The following is a 26,197-nucleotide window of genomic DNA, read 5'->3' as shown; positions in this document are numbered from 1 at the left end:
CTAATGGCACAGCAGCTATAAGTAGTAGCCCATACTGTATTTTTGCCTCTCGTATCCTGAAATTTAATTTGTAACAAGAGGCAACATTTCCCCGTTGAGGTGAGTGGTAACCTGAAAATTCCATATGTAGAGACGTTCGTGAATAGAGGTACCACTGCATTATATTTTCTGTTTGTGGGGGAAAAAAAACATCACAAAGTGAGTTGGTTTGTCTTTTATTTCACTATAAAAGGGGAGAACGTTCACATTTACATTTAGCCTCAAAATTACAGTACAGCATACTTAAATTCTTCCCTAAAGAAGTAAAATAAAACATTTTTGAACTTTTATTCTTTTATGAAAAATACCAAATAGTATCACTCTGTTTTTGCAGTATTTTCTCGATATGTTGCAGATGTGACAGCAGAAAAGTTGGCTTTGTACAGAGCAAAAAAAAAAAAAAAAAAAGGGGCCTTTATTCACTCAAACGGAGTTACTTGGCCTGATTTGAATTACGATCTGAACATGCAATGAGGACAACAACACAAATCCTCTAGATTTAACCGGTGCAGTGAGATGCTTGGAACAGGCTTGCAATGCAACACTAAGGAGGAAAAACAAAAAGAGCAACATGTTTCATTCATTGTATTTCTTTGAGTCCCAAACGTCCTTGTGGTGGGTAACAAATTAACAGCTTCGGCGGTGATCATTTCCATACAATTTACCATCAATGAATACGGTGAGTGAGAAAATCTGTCTAAAAAATAACATCACTACCTGAAACGACTTCAAAAAACAAACTCCTTAGAGCATCTATAGTCGCACAGAACTGTACAGGCACAGATATATATAGATATTTAAAATAAATAGAGCAAATCTGGCCAAGAATCAGTGGAGAGGGAATGTCTGTTTAAGAAAAAGACTCATTCACTCCAGTCCTGCTCACTCACTCACAAACACAATCACAGACACGCACTTCCTCCTCCACGTGCGCAAAGCCAGAAAGACAGAAAAAGTAAACAACAATATTATTATAAAACATAAATGCAGTTGTTGCAGAATGCCTCGGAGCATCCCCGGTCTTAATCCTGCGCCACGGCGCCAGGCCGTGGCCTCCGAAATCCCTCCTTTCCCGCCAAACTGAACCGGCGCAGTTGGTGGGGAAGCGGTTCGACTCCTCATATTACATATGTGACTTTATATCTAGAATACCACAAAAATGTCACCACCCTCCTACGCAAGGGGGTGCTAGCAGTTAGGGTATGGAGTAGGGGGTGCTGTACAGTCAAGAGGAGATGTCCGCTTGCGTGGGAGGCGAGGTAGGAGGACCGGGGGTGGTACGGGGTCTCTCTGCTGTCACCTCGGGGAGGCGAGACTGGCTTAAACGTCGGTGGAGAAGTAGAGTGTGTTCCGCTTGAGCTCAGCAAAGGAAATGGGAGTATGCTGCAGGTAGTACAGCAGCACCTGCACCTGAACGCAGAAAAACAATTCATTAGTGCCGGAACGATTAATCGATTATCTCGAGTATTTCCATTAGAAAAAAAGATTCAAATTAAATTTTGCTGCTTCGAGTAGTCAATTAAAGTGGCGTTGTGATGCTTTTTTTTTTTGAAACTGCTTGAATTTAGTTTTATTGATTTGGGTGGATAAACTGCCCTCTAGTGGCGAGAGGGAATATGACATAACTCCTTTCACACAGCTGAATCCAGCTGCTCCCAGTTAAGTCCAACATAAGTTTTTGTTTGAACTAATGTTTTCTTTAATGCATTCGTAATTTAGTTTATAGGTATATTTAGCCGTTTTTTTGTGGGAATATGTGTTTCAACTAGAGATGTCCCGATCGATCGGCAGAATCGGCAAAAAAATATCGGCCATGCCTTTTTTTAATATATATTTTTAAATCGTTTTCTAATTGTATTTAACGTTACAAACATAGTATGTTACACTCATCCAGAGTCTTTAATTTAGGCTTAAGGTAGGGTTATCAAATTTATCCCGATAACGGCGGTAATTAATTTTTTAAAAATTGTATCACGTTAAAATATTTAACGCAATTAACGCATGCGCTGCACGACCCACCCACGCATGGTCGCGCTCAATCTGTAATGGCGCCATTTTACCTATATAGAGAGATAAAAGGCAGTGTAAAAAGACTAGAGTGAATTTTGGCAGCCTTTGGAGCCTTTTTTTTAATTGGCTAAAGCCTTACAATCCCTCTCCCTACGATTAGAAATATCATGGGAAAGCAAGGTAGCAAATGATCTTTTTCTCAACACTTTGTTATTTCCCAATGCAGAGAAGATATATCAATGGGTAGCACTACGCACAGTCATGGTTCCACTTCGCATCATGCATTTGGGCATGACTACAGTATAATTTACTGAAAGCTCAATACACTAGATGACAATATTTAGTCACAATATACAAAGTCACAAGTCTTTCTATCCGTGGATCCCTCTCACAGAAAGAATGTTAATAATGTTAATGCCATCTTGAGGATTTATTGTCATAATAAACAAATACAGCACTTATGTACTGTATGTTGAATGTATATATTCGTCCGAGTTTTATTCATTTTTTTCTTAATGCATTGCCAAAATGTATATGATCGGGAACAATTATCGGGAATGATTGGAATTGAATCGGGAGCAAAAAAAAAAACAATTGGATCGGGAAATATCGGGATCGGCAGATACTCAAACTAAAACAATCGGGATCGGATCGGGAGCAAAAAACATGATTGGAACAACCCTAGTTCCAACCATTTGTTAAGAGCGTTGTATAAAAAAAAAAAAAAAAAAAACATTAGCATTTTATAGTATTTAAGCTGTCGGACTTTTGCTATGTAAGTTAGCCACTAGTTCTTTTGTTGTACTTAGATCCTCATTTATTTATTTTTTAATAGCGTTTGAGGCTCAAATCAGTTATTTTAATTTTTTATGTTCCTTATCCGATTACTCGATTATTCGAACTAACTAGTTCATCGATTAATTGCCTACTAAATAAATAGCTGCAGCCCTACAATTCATACAGATTTGTTTATTTAAGTGTATTGTGCACATTTGAAAGATAAAGATCTCTCTGCTAAAACTGATATTTGATTTACTGTTGTTTTTTTTATGCTCCATCAAGAACCAGGACTGTTTGAAATAATAAAATGTGTAATATCACTTAGTGTAATTTGTTGTTTTATGACTTTATTCGAGTCTTAGGATGACTGTGCTTCACTTGTGGCCCAGTTTGACCGAGCATCTTGATCATTTTAAATGCTCCTACAAATACACAGCCCTGAAGGCTAACTCTTGAGTCTGGCTTACTGGAATGGATATGCGAGGCCCTTTTGCATGAATGCGAGTGGGGGGTGGCCATCAAATAACAGAAATGGATGACGTGCAAATGCAAAGTGCCAATAAGGCACTGCCATATCCAGAGGTGGGTAGTAATAGCAACGCGTTACATGTACTCAGTTACATTTACTTGAGTAACTTTTAAGAAAAATGTACAGTGGGGAGAACAAGTATTTGATACACTGCCGATTTTGCTGGTTTTCCCACTTGCAAAGGTCTGTAATTTGTATCATAAGTTCTCTTCAACTGTGAGGGTTGGAATCTAATACAAAAAAAAACAGAAAATCACGGTGTATGATTTTAAATAATAAATTTGCATTTAATTGCATGAAATAAGTATTTGATACATCACAAAAATCGAACTTAATATTTGGTACAGAAACCTTTGTTTGCTATTACAGATACCAAACTTTTCCGTAGTCCTTGACAAGGTTTGCACACACTGCAGCAGGGATTTTGGCCCACTCTTCAATGCAGATCTTCTCCAGAGCCTTCAGGTTTCGGGGCTGTTGCCGGGCAACATGGACTTTCAGCTCCCTCCATAGATTTTCTATTGGGTTCAGATCTGGTGACTGGCTAGGCCACTCCAGGACCTTAAGATGCTTCTTACGGAGCCACTCTTTAGTTGCCTTGGCTGTGTGCTTTGGGTCGTTGTCATGCTGGAAGACCCAGCCACGACCCATCTTCAGGGCTCTCACTGAAGGAAGGAGGTTGTCAGCCAAGATCTGGCGATACATAGCCCCATCTATCCTCCCTTCAATACGGTGCAGTCGCCCTGTACCCTTGGCAGAGAAGCAGCCCCAAAAAATGATGTTTCCTCCTCCATGTTTCACGGTTGGGATGGTGTTCTTGGCGTTGTACTCGTCCTTCTTTTTCCTCCAAACACGACGAGCCGAGTTTAGACCAAAAAGTTCAATTTTGGTCTCATCCGACCACATGACGTTCTCCCATTGCTCCTCTGGATCCTCCAGATGGTCAGTGGCAAACTTCAGACGTGTTTGGACATGCACTGGCTTCAGCAGTGGGACCTTGCGTGCGCTGTAGGATTTTAATCCATGACGGCGTAATGTGTTTCCAATGGTTTTCTTCGAGACTGTGGTTGCAGCTCTCTTCAGGTCATTGACCAGGTCCTGCTGTGTAGTTCTGGGCTGATCTCTCACCTTCCTCATGATCAGTGATGCCCCACGAGGTGAGATCTTGCATGGAGCCCCAGAACGAGGCAGACTGACCGTCAGCTTGAACTTCTTCCATTTTCTAATAATCGCTCCAACAGTTATTACCTTCTCACCAAGCTGCTTGCTTATTTTCCTGTAGCCCATCCCAGCCTTGTGCAGGTCTATTATTTTATCCCTGATGTCCTTACACAGCTCTTTGGTCTTGGCCATTGTGGAGAGGTTGGAGTTTGTTTGAGCTTGTGAACAGGTGATATATACAGGTAACAAGTTCAAACAGGTGCAGTTACTTCCGGTAATGAGTGGAGAACAGGAGGGGTTCTTAAAAAAGAACTAAGAGCCGAAATATTTACTAGTTGATAATGTATCAAATACTTATTTCATGCAGTTAAATACAAATTTATTATTTAAAAATTATACAATGTGATTTTCTGGATTTTTTGTATTATATTCCGTCCCTCACAGTTGAAGAGAACTTATGATACAAATTACAGGCCTCTACATGGATTGCAAGTGGGAAAACACTTGCAAAATACAAAATTACAAAATACTTGTTCTCCCCACTTTACTTCTAAGAGTAGTTTTACTAAGCCATACTTTTTAATTTTACTTGAGTAGATTTGTGGGAAAAAAAACACTACTCTTACTCTCTTGCTATTTAGGCCTACACAAGTGTCGTTACATTTTTCCTCTTTGTGCTACATTTTTCCTCTTTATTCTACAGCGATGCCAAGAGTAGCTCGACTAATTTCACTAGTGACACGTCGCAACAAAATGCTCCATTAAACCAACTAGACGCAAGATTGCCGTTCTATGATCAAGCCAGCCTGTTCACTCACTTAGCATCTTGAAAGCACTGTAAAAAATGAAGTACAGTGTATCACAAAAGTGAGTACACCCCTCTCATTTCTGCAGGTATTTAAGTATATCTTTTTATGGGACAACACTGACAAAATGACACTTTGACACAATGAAAAGTAGTCTGTGAGCAGCTTATATAATAGAGTTAATTTATTTTCCCCTCAAAATAACTCAAAATACAGCCATTAATATCTAAACCTCTGGCAACAAAAGTGAGTACACCGCATGGGAACTACCGTATTTTTCAGACTATAAGTCGCACCTGAGGATAAGTCGTACTAGCCATAAAATGTCCAACGAAGAGCACAAAAACATATATAAGTCGCACTGGTGTATAAATCGCATTTTTAGGGGAAATTTACTTGATAAAATCCAACACATAGAACAGATATGTCATCTTTAAAGGCAATTTAAAATAAAAATAGAGTATAACACACTGAATAAGTGTACAGTATGATGTTACATGATGCATGAACAATGAAATGTGAATGTGGCCGGTATGTTAACGTATCATAGCTATTAAGAGTTATTCAGATAACTATAGCATAAAGAACATGCTAACAAGTTTACAAAACCATCAGTGTCACTCCAAAACACCAAAATAGCATGTGAAATGATATAATAATGTGTTAATAATTTCACACATAAGTCGCTCCAGGGTATAAATCGCACCCCCAGCCAAACTATGGAAAAAAAAACTGCAACCTATAGTCCAAAAAATATAGTTCATACATCCCTAAATGTCCAAATTGAGTACTGCTTGTCATTTTCCCTCCAAAATGTCATGTGACTCGTTACAGGAGTGCTGTCAGCAATGCTGCAAAGATTGAAGAGGTGGGGGGTCAGCCTGTTAGTACTCAGACCATACGCCATATTCTACATCAAATTGGTGTGCATGGCTGTCATCCCAGGAGGAAGCCTCTTCTGAAGACGGTACACAAGAAAGCCAGCAAACAGTTTGCTGAAGACATATCAACAAAGCACATGATTACTGGAACCATTTCCTATGGTCTGATGAGACGAAGATTAATTTGTTTTGGTCCGATGGTCACAAGCATGTGTGGCAGCGACTAGGTGACGAGTACAAAGATCATGCCTACAGTCAAGCATGGTGGTGGGAATGACCCCCCAACCTATTCAATCTCTGCAGCAATGCTGACAGCACTCCTGTAACGAGTCACATGACATTTTGGAGGAAAAATACAAGCAGTACTCAATTAGGACATTTAGGGATGTACGTAGTTCCCATGCGGCGTACTCACTTTTGTTGCCAGGGGTTTAGATATTAATGGCTATATTTTGAGGGGAAAAGAAATTAACTCAATCATATAAGCTGCACACAGACTACTTTGTGTCAAAAGTGTCATTTTGTCAGTCGGGTCCCATAAAAAGATATAAATATCTGCAGAAACGCGAGGGGTGTACTCACTTTTGTGATACACTGTATTTGACACAGAGGGCTGCCCTCAACATGATTCGAAAGCGCGGATTTAAACCTCTCTCCTGGTTTTTAACTATGAAGGAACTACTCAAATCTCCACTAGAGGGTAGTCATGCTCCTTGGACGAATATTGCTCAATTTCGGTCTTTTTTTTCTCTCTCTCGCCAGAATGCAAAAAATAAATAAATAAATTAATTAAAAAAAATTTTTTTTTTTGTTTGTATTTCTTTGGCTTAGTGTGGTTATGTAATAGGTTATTGTATCATTATAACAGTTCATAAAAAATATCACTGTTAAAAAATCGAAAATAAGCAGTTACAACGTTATTCATTACTTGAGTATTCTTTTCACTGGATCCTTTTTTAATTGTACTTGAGAACATTTTCTGGATGACTGCTTTTACTTGAGTAATATTTTTTGAATTAATGCTACTCTCAGTGAGTAAAATTTCTGGCTTTTCTACCCAGCTCTGGCCGTATCACATATGGATCGCACAGTGCTTTTGGCTCAAAATAACAGCAAAGGCACACAGTTTTAAAGTAAAAAGAAACATCCACGAGGATAGATGCAGATAGCATAGTCTAACATGGAGACACTAATTTAAAATTACCAAGGAAACTTAAGATAGCGAACAGACGTATTATATGGCAAAAAAAAAAACCTCTAAGAAAACCTGTTTCTCCATTTTAAAATATAACTAAAATTTTAAAAAATACATACATAAAAATAAAAATTAAAAATAACAAAAATAAAAAATAAAAAAATACATTCTGGTTATAGCCCCCAAAAACTCTATAGTAGATTTTATTTATTTATAGGATTCAACTCATTGAATTAACAACGCAACAGTATACGTCCAATTTACCTGTGCCATGACGTCATGTGACCAGATGTCAGAGGCCGAGGTGATATTCTGTCCCTTGGTGCTCTCGGACTCTGAGGGTCTGAGCAGCGTGGGGCCAAATACTGTGGCCAGGTTATGTAGGGACATCTTGTTTAAGGGCTCCTTCTCTGCCACCCTGTAAATCAAAGCACATAAAAGCTGTATTATCTCTTGTTGTAGTATCGCTGGATAGACACTAGATGGCAATAAAAGAACATTAAATATGATGAAGTTGCGCCAACAGTTTGACTGTTGCTCCTGGTCAGGAAGTGTATTACCATCATTGAGTACATAATGTGAGACTGGTGAAAAGAATTTACCGTTTGAGGTGCTCTAGCAGAGTGAGGAAGGTCATGAGGTTGGGGTCGGGCAATGAGCGTAGGAGGTGCATCATGCAGTTCTCCTTGGCTGCGGGGTCGGAGAGAGCTGTGAAAGAAAGGAGAGAGAAAAACACATTACATCTGTTTGTGTCCATCTGAAAAGTCTCACGCTGAGGTGAAAACCTGTCTCACATATTCCCTCCATAAAGGCCGGGTACAGGCGGTCGGTGAGCAGAGGTTCCGGCAGCTCCCTGAAATACAGCTTGAGGGTTCCTGCGATGGCGTTGATGTCCATGTCGCTCAACATCACCAGGATGTCTTTGGTATCTAAGGGTCAGTCAGTCCTAGTTAAAAACTCAACACAAATCTCCTACTAACTTTGTACTGCAGAGAGATGATTTCATCTCTCAAAAATGCTCACGCGGCAAGCTCAAAAGAGGCACGCGAAAATGAAAGACGACACTTGATGGAGGTGCCAACACAACACGCAACTTCAGCACTGCAAGCTCGTATAAATCACGAAACTGTTTAATTCGAATTCGCCACGTGGGACAACAATCCTTACAAACAATTCTTTTATGGGATGAAATGAAGGAAGAGAGACTTCTTACTCGTATCAAATGCAGTTTTGAGGGCCTGGATGTCAGTGGCCACCCCTGAGATCCTGTAGATTCCCACTTCGTCTATTCCCCTCTTTTCAACTTCCTCAATGCACTGGCGGACAATGTAAGGCACCTTGGAGCGCTCGCGTCTGCAAACACGGCAAACAATACCATAATGAAGTAATCGTTTTTCATGTGTAACACTTTCTACCACTAGGAATAGCTGAAGCAAATTTGCAGTAATTTTTGGACTACAACCCTTAGCAAAACGTATGGAATCTCCAGTCTCGGACGAGCACTCAGTCAGACATTTTATCATATAGAACAAACTCAGATAAAAAGCTTGAAAAAATAATGAATTAGTTCAAAAGTGCAACTCTTTAGCATTCAGAAACACTAAAAGAAATGAATAAAAAACATTGTGGTGATCAGTAAATGTTATTTTTATAGAGCAAGTGCAGGGAAATATGTATGAATGACTCCATTCTGAGGAAAAAAAAAATGGAATAATGAGAAACAAACAAAGAAATAACAATCAAAACACATGTCTAGCATTTAGTAGCACCACTTCGGCTTTTATGACAGCTTGCAGTCTCTGAGGCATGGACTTGATGAGTATTCTTCATCAATTTGGTGCCAACTCTCTTTGATTGCAGTTGCCAGATCATCCTTGCAGGTCTGAGCCTTGGTGTGGACCATTTTTTAAAATTTCCACTAAAGGTCTTCAATAGGGTTGAGATCTGGGCTATTTGCAGGCCAAGACATTGATTGGACGAGCCTTTCTCCAAGGAATACTTTAACAGTTTTAGCTCTGTGGCATGATACATTTGTCATCTTGGAAAATGACAAACATTTTTTCACTTGAAGGCATAAGAAAGCCTTCTAAAATTTCAATGTAATCTCCCCAGAGCCTTTGCCTGACATGCAGCCCCATATGATCAACGACTGTGGAAAGTTTTCTTCAGGCAGTCATCTCACTGGAACAGCACTAAACAAAAGTTCCAGCATCATCACCTTGTCCAATGCAGATTCTTGACTCTTGACAAGGTGATGATGCCGGAACTTTGGTGCTCTATAAAAGTAACATTAACTGACCACCACAATGTTTTTTATTCATTTCTTTTAGTGTTTCGGAATGCTAAAGAGTTGCACTTTTGAACTAATTCATTATTTTTTCAAGCTTTTTATCTGAGTTAGTTCTACATGATAAAATGTCTGAGTGAGTGCTCGTCCGAGACTGGTTATTCAACACTTTTTGCTAGGGGTTGTATAAGCCACTACTTTTTCCCTTCAATTTGAATCCCATGGCTTAAAGTGCGGCTTATTTGTTGATTTATTAGGGTTAATAGGTAACACTTTATTTGACAGCTGCGTCTTAAGACTGCCATAAGACCTTCATAGTTGACATTATCATGAGCATTAATGAATGCTTATGACAGATGTCATAAGGTGTCATCTGGAAAATTAGTCTCTAACTCCATTTATGTCCAGCTTGGATCTTTTATATCCGTTTAAAAGGGAGATAATTTGTCAGATGACACAAGATGACATCTGTCACAAGCATTCATTATTGCTCATGGCAGTGTCATGTCATAATTATGATGGTCTTATGAGTCTTATCGCGCCACTGTCAAATAAAGTGTTAACAAATTCCGTAACTAGCAATTAATGAAACAACTAAAACATTAACTGAAGAAATAATTACCACAGAGCATGAATTTCGATTTGTTATTTACATCTGTAGCGCTGCAATGCATGCTAGGAGGCATGTTGGACGACAACAGTGTTTACAGCAGGTGGCAGCGGAGGTTGACTGTCTCCCTCAAGAGAACAGTGATGGCCAAATTGAAGCTTCTTGAAGCAATGAAGCTTTGCAGCCAATTGGATGTTCATTTGGTCTTATGACAGTCTTATAATACTGCTGTCAAATAAAGTGTTACCGGTTGACATCTTTGGTGTAAATATCTCATAAACACAGTGAAGACAGCTGCGGCTTATAGTCCAGTTCGGTTTATCTATGAACAAATGCCGTTTTCGTGTCAAATTTAGTGGGTGGCGGTTTATAGTCAGGTATAAAATTACGGTATATTAGGAAGTTTTTTTTAAACCATGATAATTTACATTATATTTGTTTATACAGTATGTTGAAAAGGGATCTACGGTACATTGCAGACATTTGAAACATTTGTTTGACGATTTGATTTGGATAACTAGACTCATACTTACTTTGTTACCACATTGATTTTGACTCCAAACACACCACTTTGCTTTTTGGACGGCGTCCTCTTCAAGCTCAGGTCCCTACTTGTAAACTTCATGGAGAATTCCACCTTGATCTAAAGACCAAAAAAAGAAGCCAATTCTAAGTATGCAGCTGCCTTGCCTGGGTCTCCTGACTCAAATGTTTTGCCATCTGTCAGTTAATTTAATATTTAAGGCTTTTAGACTGCTCTAAACATAGTTCCAGACTTGTAGATATCAGGAGTCAGATATGCTTTAAAAAAAAACAGCCAAAAGCCATTTGTTTGACGTCTCCTATCTTACCCCATTCATCTCAATGACGTCCATGTGCCAGTTCTTGGATTGCACAGTCTGAGGATCCAGCTGGAAGACACAACAGAGACAGAAAGACTGAGTGATATGAAAACATGCTGGCTGGATAACATACTCATAACATAACATCAGTCGAAACATGTTGCTTCCAAACACAATCAGATAGCTGCTGACACCAAAGAGATCCGACATTGATTTTATGCAATGTATGTGTTTGTTTCTGGATCAAAATTCAACCAGAAATAAAATACACTTCAATTTTTTACAATCCAAAACAAGCTCCACATAAATCCAGGAGGACAGATCAAGAAAAGTTTGCAGATCATTTTTTATACTGGGTAGAGCTTAGGTCCAAAGAGCTTCTTCCATGACAAACTAGGGAATGTTTCCGCTAAAAAGTACAAGTATTGTTTGGCAGACATTATTTTTATCCCAATTTATAAGCAACTCAAAATATGCAGTCATAAAAATACCAAATATTAGATTCATTTGAAAACTGTGAGAATTGCCTGTAAATGCCAGTGGCGGATCTAGGATTTTTCTAAAACAGGGGCCAAGTAGGGGTCGCATATGAACACTCAGGGGTCAAGTGTTGCTGCCATCTTTGATCATTTCTTGTTTTGGTCAACGAGGTAAGATTGACAGATTATCCAGCATATGGTGGTAAAAACATCTTTGCTTGACACTGTCAATTAGAGATGAACCAGAACAAGTTTGTAAAAATTCTATTTAATCATACTGTGTGCAAGTAAGGATACAATACGTGGAACAATAATTTTAATCCTTCTTTTGAAAAGCCATTTGAAACACGAAGAGCAGCATTCATATTTGACATACTTTAGAATAGGCCTGAATGATGTTGGAAAAAAACTAGCATTCTTTGGGGGTTTGTAATACATTGCGATATTATATTGCGATATTAAAACTAGAAGATTTTGCTACATGAAACTGACAAACCTGTCAATCATTGTTAAATTTAAGTACCGAATGGCAGCTGCACTGGTGACCAAGAAAAACAGTTTGGTTGCCGTGCTTAGCAGGAGGGAGAGTGATAGGCTGTGTTGCTATGTGAGCATGAAGCAGAAAAACAAGTTTGCGCGTTCCCCCCAAAAATTAAATACAGCGATCACTCGTTTTTCGCGGTTTATGGGGACCTGAACCCGCCGTGATAAGTGAAAAACCATGAGGTCGCGCCCCCCAGAATGTCCAAATTGAGTACAGCAAACTGTTTACGGGCTTTCTTGTGTACCATCTTTAGAAGCGGCTTCCTCCTGGGGTGACAACCATGCACACCAATTTGATGTAGAGTGCGGCGTATGGTCTGAGCACTAACAGGCTGACCCCCCACCTCTTCAATCTCTGCAGCAATGCTGACAGCACTCTTGTAACAGGTCACATGCCATTTTGGAGGGAAAATGACGAGCAGTACTCAATTTGGACATTTAGGGATATACGTAGTTCCTAAGGGGTGTACTCACTTTTGTTGCCAGGGGTTTCGATATTAATGGCTATATTTAGGGTTATTTTGAGGGGAAAATAAATTAACTATTATATAAGCTGCACACAGACTACTTTTCATTGCGTCAAAGTGTCATTTTGTCAGTGTTGTCCCATGAAAAAATATACTTAAATATCTGCAGAAATGCGTCGGGTGTACTCACTTTTGTTATACACTGTATATATATTTTAATAAATGGTTCTTAAGCACTTCGAATGTAATAATTATGATAAGTTTTAAACATGTTACTGTCCCACCGAATTATTTTTAAACAAGAAAAAATGTAGACGCCCAATCCATTTGTAAAAAGTTGAAAAACGCTCGTCTTTATGAAATGCTTTATTGAGTGAGTCCACTCAAGCGGCTAACTTACACACAATGAGTTGCCCCAGCAACTGTTTAACAAGTTAAACGATGTTGACGCATGCAGCGCTTTAAAGTCTCAAATTACCAGCGTCTCTGGCAAGATCAAAGCTTAACTGTCTGTCAATCATCCTTAACTTTAATAAGCAACTTCAGCGCACTCATTGCTTGACCGCCAAAGAGCAGGGAGAGGGAGGGTGAGAGACTACGTGATCGGCTCGGGACAACTCATCTATATATATATTTATATTTTTTTTATTGAAAAAAATCCACGATGGACTGAGGGCGTGAAGTTTGAAGCGCGAAGTAGCAAGGGACCACTGTATCTCGCGTCCTTGCGATGAGAGTATTGCGCATTCGCACAACGCAATGATGATGTTCAAACTAGTGCTGCAACGATTAATCGATTAACTCGAGTATTTGATTAGAAAAAAATATTCGAATTAAATTTTGCTGCTTCGAGTATTCGTTTAATTAAAGTGGCGTTGTAATGGTTTGTTTTTGAAAGTGTTTGCATTTAGTTTCATTAATTTGGGTGGATACACTGCCCTCTAGTCTGCCTCATTTTACATGGCCAAATCCAGCTGCTCTCTGTTAAGACAAACATAAGCTAGGTTTTTGTTTGAGCTCATGTATTTTAATGCATTCGTAATTTAGTTTGAAGGTATATTTAGCCAATTTTTGTGGGAATATGTGTCGGAACTATTTGTTGAGAGCATTGTTAAAAAAAAAAAAAAAAATTTAGTATTTTATAGAATTTAAGCTAGTGGACTTTTGATATGTTAGTTAGCCAATTGTCCTTTTGTTGTCCATATGTAGATCCTTATTTATGTATGTATTTATTTATTTTTAATCCCGTTTTAGGCCCAGCTCAGGTATTTTAATTTTTTTCATCTTCATCCGATTACTCGATTATTCGAACTAACTAGTTCATCGATTAATGGACTACTAAAATAATCGATAGCTGCAGCCCTAGTTCAAACGATATATTGCTCTGGCCTACCCTAGAAACAACATTCTCTAATTCTCTCTCACTTCAGAAAAGAAGGATTCGCTGATTTCCATGCTTTGAGCTAAAATGGGAACAGGGGCACTTCAGGGGCCATTCAAATGAGAGGTGGGGCCAGTGCCCCCACCCCTCAAACCACAACTGGTAAATGCTCATTATTCAATGCCATTGACAAACGTTTGTTTACCCTTCCTAGTCAAAATGGATTGGATGGCTAGCGCCGTCATTGGCAGTAAATGAGTTAAACATGGTGGAAATGAACAGTAATTAGAAGCATCATACAGTAGTACAGCATACATAAACCACCTAAATCCCATAAGTGTACTGCCATTAATATTCAAGATGCATGCGAGATTTAATATATGCTGGATTAATTCTGATGTGCTCAAGTATTCATTATCTTTAGAGAGATTAGACCTTAATTAGAAACGAGGTTCAAACTACACAGTTGGATTTATTAGGTTTCCAGGACCAATGAGAGGATCGCTCCAGATGTGACACCTCCTGCTCGGGTTCTTCACAAAGTGTAAGCAACAGAACTATTTTTAGGTACATGAACCACATCAGCATGTTTACATGTGCGGCAGCAAACGGGACTTTCTTCCCTCAACAGCAGCTGATGTCACCCAGGGCCATGTGAGCGATTTAACTTGGTTACTATGTTGCAGTCTTTGGCCACGTTGATGCCCTGGCCAATCGGAGAGGGCTTCGAGTCGGCCGAGGTTTATGATTTGCGGAGCGCCGCTATCTCTGCGGGCGCAAAGAGATTCTCTCATAGGGTGCGCAGGAAACAATATATGGCTGCACTGAGGACTCATTGCACTTATTACGCAATACGGAGTGTCCTGAAGCACGGGTGACTAAAGAGGGCTGATGCACAGATTATTTTTACTTTTACTTTTTACTAAGAAATAAAAGTCCAGTATCAATTCCACCCATTGATGAATTTAATTTACCTCAAAAAGCATTGGGGGAAAGCATAAGTACATGCAAATAATAATATAAAATAATTAAATTGGAAAAAATTACAACCAAAAAATTGGAAATTCTAAATGTAAATAAATCAAGAAAATATTTTAATTAAAAGAAAATATAGAACATTTATTTAAAAAAAAAAAAAAAAATCTATTTTTTAAAATACTAAAAATAATGCGTTGCCAGTAAAAAAGCAGGATAAGGGCTGCATTTTTCATTCCCAATGAGTCTTCAAGCTCTTGGATGGAGTGTGATAGTCAGCAATGTTTCGTTTTTCCACTTTGTGGCCTGGCGGGAACATTGTGTGACCTGACTATTCCCTCGCACTGGTGGCCTCTTCCAAACATAACATGTACTGTTTGTAAACTATTAGGTAATCCTGAAGTATTTTTCTCTCAGATTTTTTTTTTTGCACATTCACTTCCAATTTCTGATGTATTTTATCAGAAACAATTGGTCAGAAAATTTAAAAAACTACTGTATCTATCCCAGTGAAATACCCTGACAGAATTATAATGGGAGAAGGTACCTGTTGTCATTCAGGCAACGCTGTAACAGCTGTATGTTCAACTAAACAGGCCTTGGTCTTCCCAAGTCCTCTATTTCTCGTCTTCAACTTGTTCAAAATGCTGCTGCTCGATTTTTAACCGGTACACCTAGACGTGAACATATTACCCCCCTGCTATTATCGCTCCACTGGCTTCCAGTCCATTTTAGAATTGATTTAAAACTTTTACTGTTTGTTTTGAATTCTAATAATGGCCAGGCTCCTTCTTATGTATCAGAAATTTTAACCCTCCGTAACTCTGGCAGGGCTCTTCGTTCTACCGGCCAGTTTCTTTTGCAAGTTCCCAGGTCAAGACTTAAACAGTGGGGGGACCAATCTTTTGCAGTTGCTGCCCCCAGGTTGTGGAATAGCCTACCCCCTGAAATCTGCACCATTACCAATCTAGGCCTTTTTAAATCTTGGTTAAAGACACACTTTTTTAGACTCGCTTTTTTCCCCTGACTAGGGTAGCCTGGTTTTATTTCTTAAGGGTTTTAATGTTTTCGGATTTTATCGGTTTTATTGTTTTATTTGCTGTTTTGACTTTTATCGTGATGCGTTTTGTTTTTCTTAATGTCATAGTATCGTACTTTCCTTCCTTTTATCTATCATGAACCATGTTTGTCTTTGTTGTAAAGCACTTAGTTTGAGGGCCTTTTCAGGTTTTTGTAAATTTGATTGATTGATTACAGAGTAATTTGTGAGTAAATTGACACTGACAGCGTAATTTGTTTACTTCAAAAAAGCTTTGCTTGGTGGTATAATTATATGTATTTGCTCAGTACAGCTTGGGAAACACTGCCTTAGAAGCCGTGTTGTCATCTTGCTTAACGAGCTGGTCAGCAAATCGATGTGCGATTTTTTTTGTCCTGCACTTTTGCTATATTGACAGCAGTAAAAATGTAGATTGAGGTTTATCATTACCAGTGCTGTTAAACTTAGAGTAATTAGTTACAATTACAAATTACTTCTCCCAAAAAGTAAGTGGGTTGGTATATCTTACCTCATTGGAAGAGTAATTAGTCAGCAAAGAAACTGACGTTTCTTTTCATGTTCTACACGTTATTATACATTCTTCCACATCAGATGTTTATATTAACTGATTTAACTGATTGAATTGAACTGATTTTTTCATTCATTGAATTTTTTTTGGGGTAATTAGTAAAAACAAACAAACAAACATTATATTATATTGTCATTCATCATTATACTGTGGCGTCTACAAGCACAACGCCAATTTGGTGATGATAATACACACTCAGCAGGAAAACCATATATTATTTCAAAAGTTGCCCGAGAGTTTGGGATGATGCTCGTCACGCTAAATGCTAACGCTAACGAGAACGCGAGCCACCGAGGCAATCTTTATCGCGTTTGCAACGGCATCACCACCCCCTTCCCTCCTCCCCTCTCCCGCTCTCCACTCTCCAGGGCAGGTAGATGTGTGACAATATCAGGCAAGTTGCTCTTCATTCAACCAAATTGTAGTAACACACCCATTCACATTCCCAATAACAGTAGTGGCGTTGCAAGGATGGAAAAAGTAAATAATTATATTACTCACTACTTAAAAAATAACGCCGTTAGAAATGCTGTTATACCCTTAACGCTAGGGTTGTTCCGATCATGTTTTTTTGCTCCCGATCCGATCGTTTTAGTTTGAGTATCTGCCGATCCCGATATTTCCTGATCCGATTGCTTTTTTTTGCTCCCGATTCAATTCCAATCATTCCCAATAATTTTTCCCGATCATATACATTTTGGCAATGCATTAAGAAAAAAATGAATAAAACTTGGACGAATATATACATTCAACATACAGAACATAAGTACTGTATTTGTTTATTATGACAATAAGTCCTCAAGATGGCCTTTACATTATTAACATTCTTTCTGTGAGAGGGATCCACGGATAGAAAGACTTGTGACTTTGTATATTGTGACTAAATATTGCCATCTAGTGTATTTGTTGAGCTTTCAGTAAATGATACTGTAGGCCATGCCCAAATGCATGATGGGAAGTGGAACCATGACTGTGTGTAGTGCTACCAATTCATATATCTTCTCTGCGATGGGATATAACATAAGGTGTTAAGAAAATAATCAATTGCTACTTTGCTTCCCCACATTGCTTCCCATGATATTTCTAATCGTAGGGAGAGGGATTGTAAGGCTTTAGCCAATTAAAATAAGGCTCCAAAGGCTGCCAAAATTCACTCTACTCATTTTACGCTGCCTTTTAGCTCTCTATATAGGCAAAACGGCGCCATTACAGATGGAGTGCGACAATGCGTGAGTGGGTCGTGCAGCGCATGCATGAATTGCGTTAAATATTTTAACGTGATACATTTTTTAAAAAATTAACTACCGCCGTTATTGGGATAAATTTGATAACCCTACCTTAAGCCTAAACTAAAGACTCTGGATAAGTGTAACATATTATGTCTGTAACGTTAAATACATTTAGTAAACGATTTAATTAAAAAATATATATGTATTTAAAAAAGGCATGGACGATATTTTTTTGCCGATTCCGATACTTTGAAAATGACGTGATCGGACCCGATTGATCGGGACATCTCTACTTAGCGCCGTTATTAACAACACTAATCTTTACCTTAGAATACTGTGACTCGTAGCACTGAATCCTCAGTTGAAATGTTCAGTGATCTAACATATCTACTGTTGTAATCAAGAAAATGATAATTAATAACGCTTAACAGAAATGCACACAGTGACAAATTGGGGAAAAAAAACTAAGAAGCATACCCTGAGCTTACCCAGCATTTTTTTTAACTACCGCATTTTTCGCACTATAAGGCGCATCAGAGTATAAGGCACACCTTCAAAGAATGGCCTATTTTAAAACTGTTTTCATATAGAGGGCGCACCAAATTATAAGGCGCAGTATTAGTTCTTGTTGGGGTTGCACCATGCATCTACTAGATGAAGCTGCGTTAAAGGGAATGCCATGCCATGTTGATCCATATATAAGGTGCATCGACTTATAAGGTGCACTATCGGCGCCTTATAGTGCAGAAATTACAGTAATCAAAACTGGCTGGGATGAATTGCACTTCCATTCATTTTAATGGGAAACAGGACTCTTACGTCATGGAACAAATTACATTTGTGAACCAAGGTCCCGCGGTATCTCATCAGCATTAATGAAAAAAACCCAAAACTTTTTGGGTCGGAAGTGGAAAATAGTAACACTCAAATCTGGTTGTCTTCCATGAATAAGCTGCTACCACAGCTCTATTGTTCTCAACTCTAAGCTGGTTGAAAGGGCACAAAGAAAACAAAAACAAATCCAGCAAACAGGTCATCAGGCAGAGAACATCATGTCTAACAGATAGCCAAATCCTCGGCAACAATTGAGTACGCGCATCATCACAATTTGTGTCAGCTCGACACATTCACAGTCTCATTACAGTCCGATTAGTTTTGGAAGCCAGCCCTTCCTTTACTATTTATTAATGATTTTCTGTTTTCCATTCTATATTATTTTATTAAGTAACCATTGTATGAAAAAATATATAGTATTTGCTTTATGAAAATACTGTAAATAGAGGCATTGTGTAAGTGTAATATTTTAGTTGTTGTTTTTTTCTATGTGTTGGAGCTAATTCATATTACATTAAAAAAAAATGCAATTCAAGTTGTGATGAATAGGGTAGATAAACTTCTTTAAATATCCAGGCAACAAATTCAATTGAAAAGCTATAATTCCAACACAGGACCTTTTGTAGGATGATGATTCTTTGAGCAATTTAAAAAGCCGCAGCAGCATGGCACGCTTGTTTTCAAACAGAGAAGGTTTATGATCCTCTGTCAAACAGCAATCATGCCGAAACGGACTTGCGGGATGGGGGTGGAAAGAAAGACAGAATTCTAGTTGATAGGATCAAAAGGTAACTGAGCTCCGAAAGAAACTGAAGCACAGCAAGTGTACTCATAAAAACGGCTTTTCAAAAGCCTCTTTGAATATAAGTGAGGGGATGAATGGGACCCTCACATGGGAATTCTATGCAGGCAGTGTGCAAAGTGGGGGTGTCGCTGACACACTTTGACTGTGATGAAATACACGACCGCGACCTTCCTACACTGTCTGCTAATATTTAGGTGAAAACTGGTGGAGGAAAGAATCAGTGGATCTTACTGAGTATGTCCTGTGGTAGTTAGTAAAAGCAGAATAACATTTGTATTAAAATACCCATTGACGGCAATAGACGTCCAAAATGCTGTTAATTGAAGTTACATTATGCATGGATACATCCAAAGCATTGAAAGCATGTGTGAGAAACTAATTAGCAGCAAGTTGTATCAAAAGCTCCCGTTGGGAACTTTGTTGCATGAAAAACATGAAGCCAATGTCCACGTGACAGTTAATTAATGAAGAACAAAGTAAAGCATGTGGAATGCCAAAGGGCTAGAGCTGGGCGATACGGCCTAAAAATAAAATCGCTGATTGTTTTTCTTCGAAAACTTGAGTTATGATTTTTTTCCGAATTTTACTCCCCCGTCTACTTTAAGGAGATGATATGAACAAAAGACAGAGATAGCTCAAAAGTTTAAGCCTTTCTAGGGCACTCATTGGGCTGCTATTGACGGGGGTAAACGTCCAATCAATGTTGACTGGTGAAGGCGTAGGCACTGTCTAACTGTTGGCATTATTCTAACACACCTAATATAATCAATCAGGGAATAGTATTGTTTCTCGTATTTCCTGTTTATATGACTCGAACAAACCCAATATAAAATAAATAGCACTTATAGCATAGTTTAAGGAAAACAAGCAGAATATAGGGCATAAAGACATTCATGGCGCCTTCTTATTACTGAAGCCCAACGCGTGCGTCATGCAACTGACTGACCAACTCCCACAATCAGTTCTTCCGGACAACCCAGAACAAATGGCGGGACGCCCTGTCCCAACATCGCTGAGGTGGCAACATCCACAACCGTTGTTGCCCTGACAAAAGTCACTCCTGAATCCTCCTGCCCACTCCACAAACAGACAATAATCCTAAACAACGCCTAAACACAGCTGCCCACGGCCCGCCCCACGAGAGCCTTAAAAAGATTGAATGTTTAACTAATCGTTGCCATTGTTCTCGGGAACTTTTTGTTAACTTGTGATATGGTGACCCTGAATCCTTTTCTGGGTCTGTCGCTGTTTTGGCTAGCTGTTTGATCATTGTCGACCTGAATAAATTGTCAACTTGTGTTTTGAAGCTTTTCCAGCTTTCAAAATGGAGTCAGTACAAGAGGTTAAGACTAAGGTGAACGCGCGGAGTTTGGCCTTTTGGCCGGGATCGTAGGATCTGCGCCAGCACGAGTCTGGCGGTTCAGCTGGGGTGATTCCGGCAGTCTGGCTAGAAGGTCAGATTCCTTCACTGGGAAGAGCGAATGAATAAACATTTGCCCTTTCCAATCAAAATGGACGTCAAATGCCGACAGTGGCACTGTAAGATGAGCATTTACAGTCTGTTCTCCCAGTTGAAATGAATTAGACGTCTATCTTTGTCAATGGCAGACAATAAGTTGAATGTATTTTTTAAGCCTACTTCACAGTGTTATTGGAGGCTATGGATGTAGTTAAAGAGGACATGAAGGTAGTTGGTGAGAGAGCAGAGGATTCATAGAACAGTGTTAGATGGAGACAACTGATTCGCTGTGGCGACACCTGAAGGGACAAGCCGAAAGGAAAAGAAGAAGAAACAGAGTACAGTGGTACCGCTACATACGAACTTAATTGGTTCCAGGATCTTGTTTGTAAGTCGAAATGGTCATATGTCGAGCAGGATTTTCCCATCAGAATACATTATAATTCAATTAATTCGTTCCACAGGCCGAAAACCTACACTAAATCCTTAATAAATATTGCTGGTTGTATTACAAATAGCAATTACACATTACAAAACAAATGAATTAATAAATAAAAATCGGATTAATGTTCTAATTATAATAATTCCTCTAATAATGTAACGAATCACGTTCTAATGTGGCGGATGGTTTTTGCGTGCTGTACCTGAACGCACCGCGTGGCTGACGTCACAGTGAGGCCATGTCCACACGTAGCAGGGTTTTTTTTAAAAACGAGGATTCTGCCCTAATACGTGGGGGAAAAATAACTGCGTCCACACCTGCACGTTTGTGTAGGAAAAAAAAAAAAAAAAACTTCCACAGCCAACCGCTTTCATTCATTTTTAAGTACATTAAAAACAATAAAATAATTGTCCAAAATACGCATTATTCAATAAGAAGCACAGCAAGAGTTTGTAAAAAAAAAAAAAAAAAAAAAAAAAAAAAAAAAAAAGGAAGCAAAAAAGCGCGTATTTAATATACTCCAAATGTAGAAATTGGTCTCATGTATGACGTGAGGACAAAATTTGTCGCAGCCAGTGATGTAAATCTTCGGTTATCAGCGTCCACATGATGGAGCCACAAATGCAGAATTCACAAATCTTCACCTTCCCCATCGTTTTTAAGAACCCTGGTTTAAATCTGCGTGCGCGTGTGGATGTTAGGTCAAACCGTAGAAAAATATCTTCTTTTTGCCAAATACCCTGCTACGTGTGGACATGGCCTCAGATAGAGAGTGCGGTAGAGATTTTTCTCTTATAATGTTTTGTTGCTGGCGTCAATTGCGGTGGACAGTAGGTATGTGGTGTTGCACAAGTTGATGGAATAAATGATTGGAAACTTTACGAATCTGGCGATGTTGCCACAGTAATAATTGTCACCTTAACTTACGTATAAAGACTGCCGAACGGAGGTTGGAAGAGGACCATCGAGATCGTAGAGATTATATGGCCGTATTGTTGAGCCGGTTCACGGATACGTACACTATGCTCATATTTTTCAATCTTTTCTATCCTTATTTTAATGGTAAGCGTAACCTTTTACCTTTATCACCAGCTGCACTAACATTGGAACCCGTGTTTTCTCTCATAAGAAAATCCGCCGTGCGTCTGTCTTCCGGCAAAACAAAGAAACTGCGACGCTGTCATGAATCGTCGTATTTCGAGCATGTCGTCGGATGTATAAACAAATGGCAAGTCAAATTTTACACCAGGATGTCAAAAAGATCGTATTCCGAGGTAGCACTGTATACGGTATTTCTGCTTTTATTATTATTTTCTAGTAATATTTATTATTATTATTGTTATTATAATATGTGAACATTACTTTTTCGGCCATGCAAGCCAAACTTTTATAGTATACTTGGTAGAATTGTGGCCTACGTGACCCAAAATGTCATCTTCATGGGGTTAAAAAATGACCCAAAAAATAGTCTCTTGCCCTGGAAATGTTGAATAAGGGTAAATAAAGTAAAATTCTTGTCTGAAATAATATTTTCCCCTCCCTCTATTTGTGCTGTCAGCCCCCCAGAGAAAGTAATAACTACACAAAGAACAGAATAATCTATTGGATAAAGGGTTGCTAAATTACTTTTAGGCAAAAAACTACAACAACCGAAAAACTTGAATTAATTATTTTTGTAGTCATTCACAATTTTAAAAACGCCTAAAAGGGGGGGGATTGGATCAACTGTGTGAACATTGTGACTGTTCATCAATCGAGCACAAGGGGGCTCTAATCTGTCGCTGTAGTGAAACAGGTTACTTGTTTACTTTCATATACCGTTAGTTACATTCAAAATCATATACAGAAATGGGCCTTGTTATTTCATTTTCATTCCATTTCATTCGTTTATTTCAGGCTATGACTATTCTTGCCAAGACAGCAAATATATAGAACTCATATAATGAAGAGACTCACACAGTTGGTTTTCAGTATGGAATTTGGCAAACATGGCCTTCGGAGAAAATGACAATTGACATTTGAAAAGACAAAGTGATCATAATTGAATTTTCTATTTTGGGAAAAGCTGCTTAGGCAGGTTATGAGAAACCACCTTGTATGTTCCATTCAGATAGGTTGATAAGAACAATAGTCCACTCTTTAATGAATGTTAGGCAAAGGGAACGCACTAAACTAAAAAGTAGCGTACCGTGATTAATAGGAGGAACGAAAGTAAGATAAAGGTGATAAAAGAAGCAGAACACACGTGTGTGTGTATGTATGTGTGCGTGCATACGCCGGGCAGAAACCTTTTGTCTGAGCAATTTGCTGCGTACGCGACCCCATAGCTTGGCCCCGGTGTTGGTGTGTCTCTTGAGTACAGGGGTCTGTGGCTGACTGGAAAGGTTGTGCTGATTCTGGTCCACACAGCACTGCTGCTCCAGATGCTCGCATACTGAGTTGAGGTTTATATCCGACACAAGGATCTCCGTCATCCCAAAATCTCAGGTGCCCTCTTCCAAAAGACGCAGGTGGAAGAAGCACGACTACAAAGAGGAGGAGGAGGAGGAGGAAGCCTTTCGGAGTCCCGCAAGACAACAGAAGCTCCTGATGGAGTGATTGAGGCAAAGAAAAAAAAAAAAAAGTCTCCGGTAGATTCTGTCAGAGCTTCATTTTAAAAATGACTTTAGAAAATGGCAAGATGACAAGATGTTGCCATGGTTTCTTAACAAGCTTGGCAATAATTCCACCTAGGAGCTGGATTCACAGTCAGCTGCCAACATCTCCTCGCTGAGTGCAGTTGGACTACCAGCACACAAGCGTGACACACTGAGAGAGGGAGTGAGCAAGTGAGGCAGAACGGGGAGGGAGAACGCACTCGGCCATTGGCGCTGTTGGGCTTCTCCAGATGTTGGTGGACACACCTCCAGAAAAGTGGGGGCAAAACCCCTCAATGAGCGAAAGCACAGTGTTGTACAGTTTTGTTGTTCAGTCATTTGACCTTTTGTCAACCTTTCCCACAGTTGGTCACCACAGCCGGGAAGTAAGCAGCAGAAAAGCCCGATACGTGAAAGATGTACTTGACCAGTTGAATTCAGTAAGTTCTACACATATGATCTTTAACGACTGTTTTTAGAACTTTTACTTACCAGTAATTATGATTTTTAATTATAAGGTATGTATACTAAATTTATTATATGGAACAATTTTATTTTAGTCCTATAAAAATAACTTTTTTTCCTACTACAAAAAGATGACAACAATTGTTTAATTTGGGACACCTGCCTTGTACTAGCATTTGTTGTAGTAGTCTACTTCGTCTCCGACCATTTGAATTTGGGTTTTTTCGGGGTAGGTAATATTTCAACTTTTATTTTCTCTAACACTTGGGGTATTGTTTTCCCTATAAAATTCTAAAATTGTAATACAGGTAGTCCTCAAGTTACGAACAAGTTCCGTTCCTACGCTGGTGATGTAACCTGAAGTTCCGCGTAAATCAGAATTAACCCTTTAAGTACCCCTACATACCCTCCGAATCACTAAATAACTATCCAAAAACATCTCTTATACATCATTGTACTGTCCTCACCAAGACGTTGGAGCTAAGTCCTAGCTAGACAGTGAGCTAAGCTCCGAAATGACAATGTCAGACATCCGTGTGGTTTGCTGACTTTATTCAGCTGCTCATGACATCAACACTTCCAGAATGAAACTCAAATAAAATAAAATTAAATCAGTCTCATCTTCAATAACAACAATTCAAATTTGCGTTTACAAGTGCTTCTGATACAGCAATAACAAACCACACGAACGATTAGCATGTATCAGTTAGCGTCCACACATCAAAAACAATCAGATGAACTCCGTCCCAAGTATTTGACCACAACTGAAAACGCACAATTAACAGTACAAAAGGTGTTACGAACAGTGGTTGTCTCTGGATGCTTCACAAGCAACAAATGTGCGCGCAGGCATGCAGCTGTCCCCTCTCACTTGGCTGCACTCTTTGTGTGTGCTCTCTTGTTCGTGCGTGCGCCCTTCTTCGTGTGCGCAAAGACGTGTGTACAGTTGTGTTCAAAATTATTCAACCCCCCTGCAGTATATAAGTGACTTTGCAAGTTTGACATTCATTTTTTATCTTGTTTATAATCACATTAAATAATGACATGTCAAATAAACAAATGCAACTGAAATAAAAAAAAAAATTGGGGGGAATATTCCTACTTATGGCCTTTATGTGATTACTTCATTGACAAAATTATTGAACACTTAAGGTATATATAACTTTAGTACTTAGTACAACATCCTTTGCAACACGAACATCCTTTAGACGTGAAGCATTGCTTGACACAAGTTTCTTGCAGTGATCCACAGGTATCTTTGACCATTCCTCATGGGCAAAGGCCTTCAGTTCATTAACATTTTTGGGCTTGCGTGCTGCAATTGCCTTTTTCAAGTACCACCAGAAATTTTCAATGGGATTTGAGTCTGGTGATTGTGATGGCCGCTCCAGTATCTTCCAGCACTTCTTTTGCAACCAACATGTGGTAGATGTTGAGGTATGCTTAAGATCATTATCCTGTTGGAAGGTCCAACCTCACCCATGCCTGAGCTTAGTCAATGATTGCATGACATTTGCATCCAAGATCTCCTGGTATTAAACTGAATGCACACGCTGAAGATTCCCTGTATGTGAAGAAGCAAAACTACCCCAGTGCATGACTGACCCCCCACCGTGCTTCACAGTAGATAGGGTGTTCTTTTCTTAATAGGCATTTTTTCTACCACATACCATTGATCCATTGGCCCAAAAAGTTCCAGTTTGGTCTCATCACT

The 26,197-nt window shown here is 39.0% G+C and overlaps 1 protein-coding gene across 8 annotated transcripts in view; it reads right to left on the bottom strand.

The window, feature by feature from the left end:
- Positions 1 to 202: 202 nt before the first annotated feature.
- The window catches only part of abr (ABR activator of RhoGEF and GTPase), a 148,770-nt gene continuing 122,775 nt past the window's right edge, over positions 203 to 26,197 (bottom strand). For 7 of the 8 annotated variants that reach the window (XM_057821264.1, XM_057821265.1, XM_057821268.1 and 4 more), the window contains 7 exons: positions 11,150 to 11,209; positions 10,832 to 10,941; positions 8,615 to 8,754; positions 8,196 to 8,330; positions 8,004 to 8,109; positions 7,666 to 7,819; positions 203 to 1,449 (listed from right to left, as the gene is read on the bottom strand). In XM_057821264.1, the coding sequence (XP_057677247.1) occupies positions 1,360 to 1,449; positions 7,666 to 7,819; positions 8,004 to 8,109; positions 8,196 to 8,330; positions 8,615 to 8,754; positions 10,832 to 10,941; positions 11,150 to 11,209 (795 nt within the window). In that variant the 3' untranslated portion in view covers positions 203 to 1,359. Of the gene's footprint in view, positions 1,450 to 7,665; positions 7,820 to 8,003; positions 8,110 to 8,195; positions 8,331 to 8,614; positions 8,755 to 10,831; positions 10,942 to 11,149; positions 11,210 to 23,670; positions 24,182 to 26,197 lie in introns of those variants that run through there. The other variant, XM_057821272.1, reaches the window with a different exon arrangement.

Source organism: Corythoichthys intestinalis, chromosome 18, assembly GCF_030265065.1.
Source record: "Corythoichthys intestinalis isolate RoL2023-P3 chromosome 18, ASM3026506v1, whole genome shotgun sequence".
Taxonomy (NCBI): Eukaryota; Metazoa; Chordata; class Actinopteri; order Syngnathiformes; family Syngnathidae; genus Corythoichthys; species Corythoichthys intestinalis.
The sequence above is the reverse complement of the archived record's forward strand: the minus strand, read 5'-3'. Positions and strand labels throughout refer to the sequence as shown.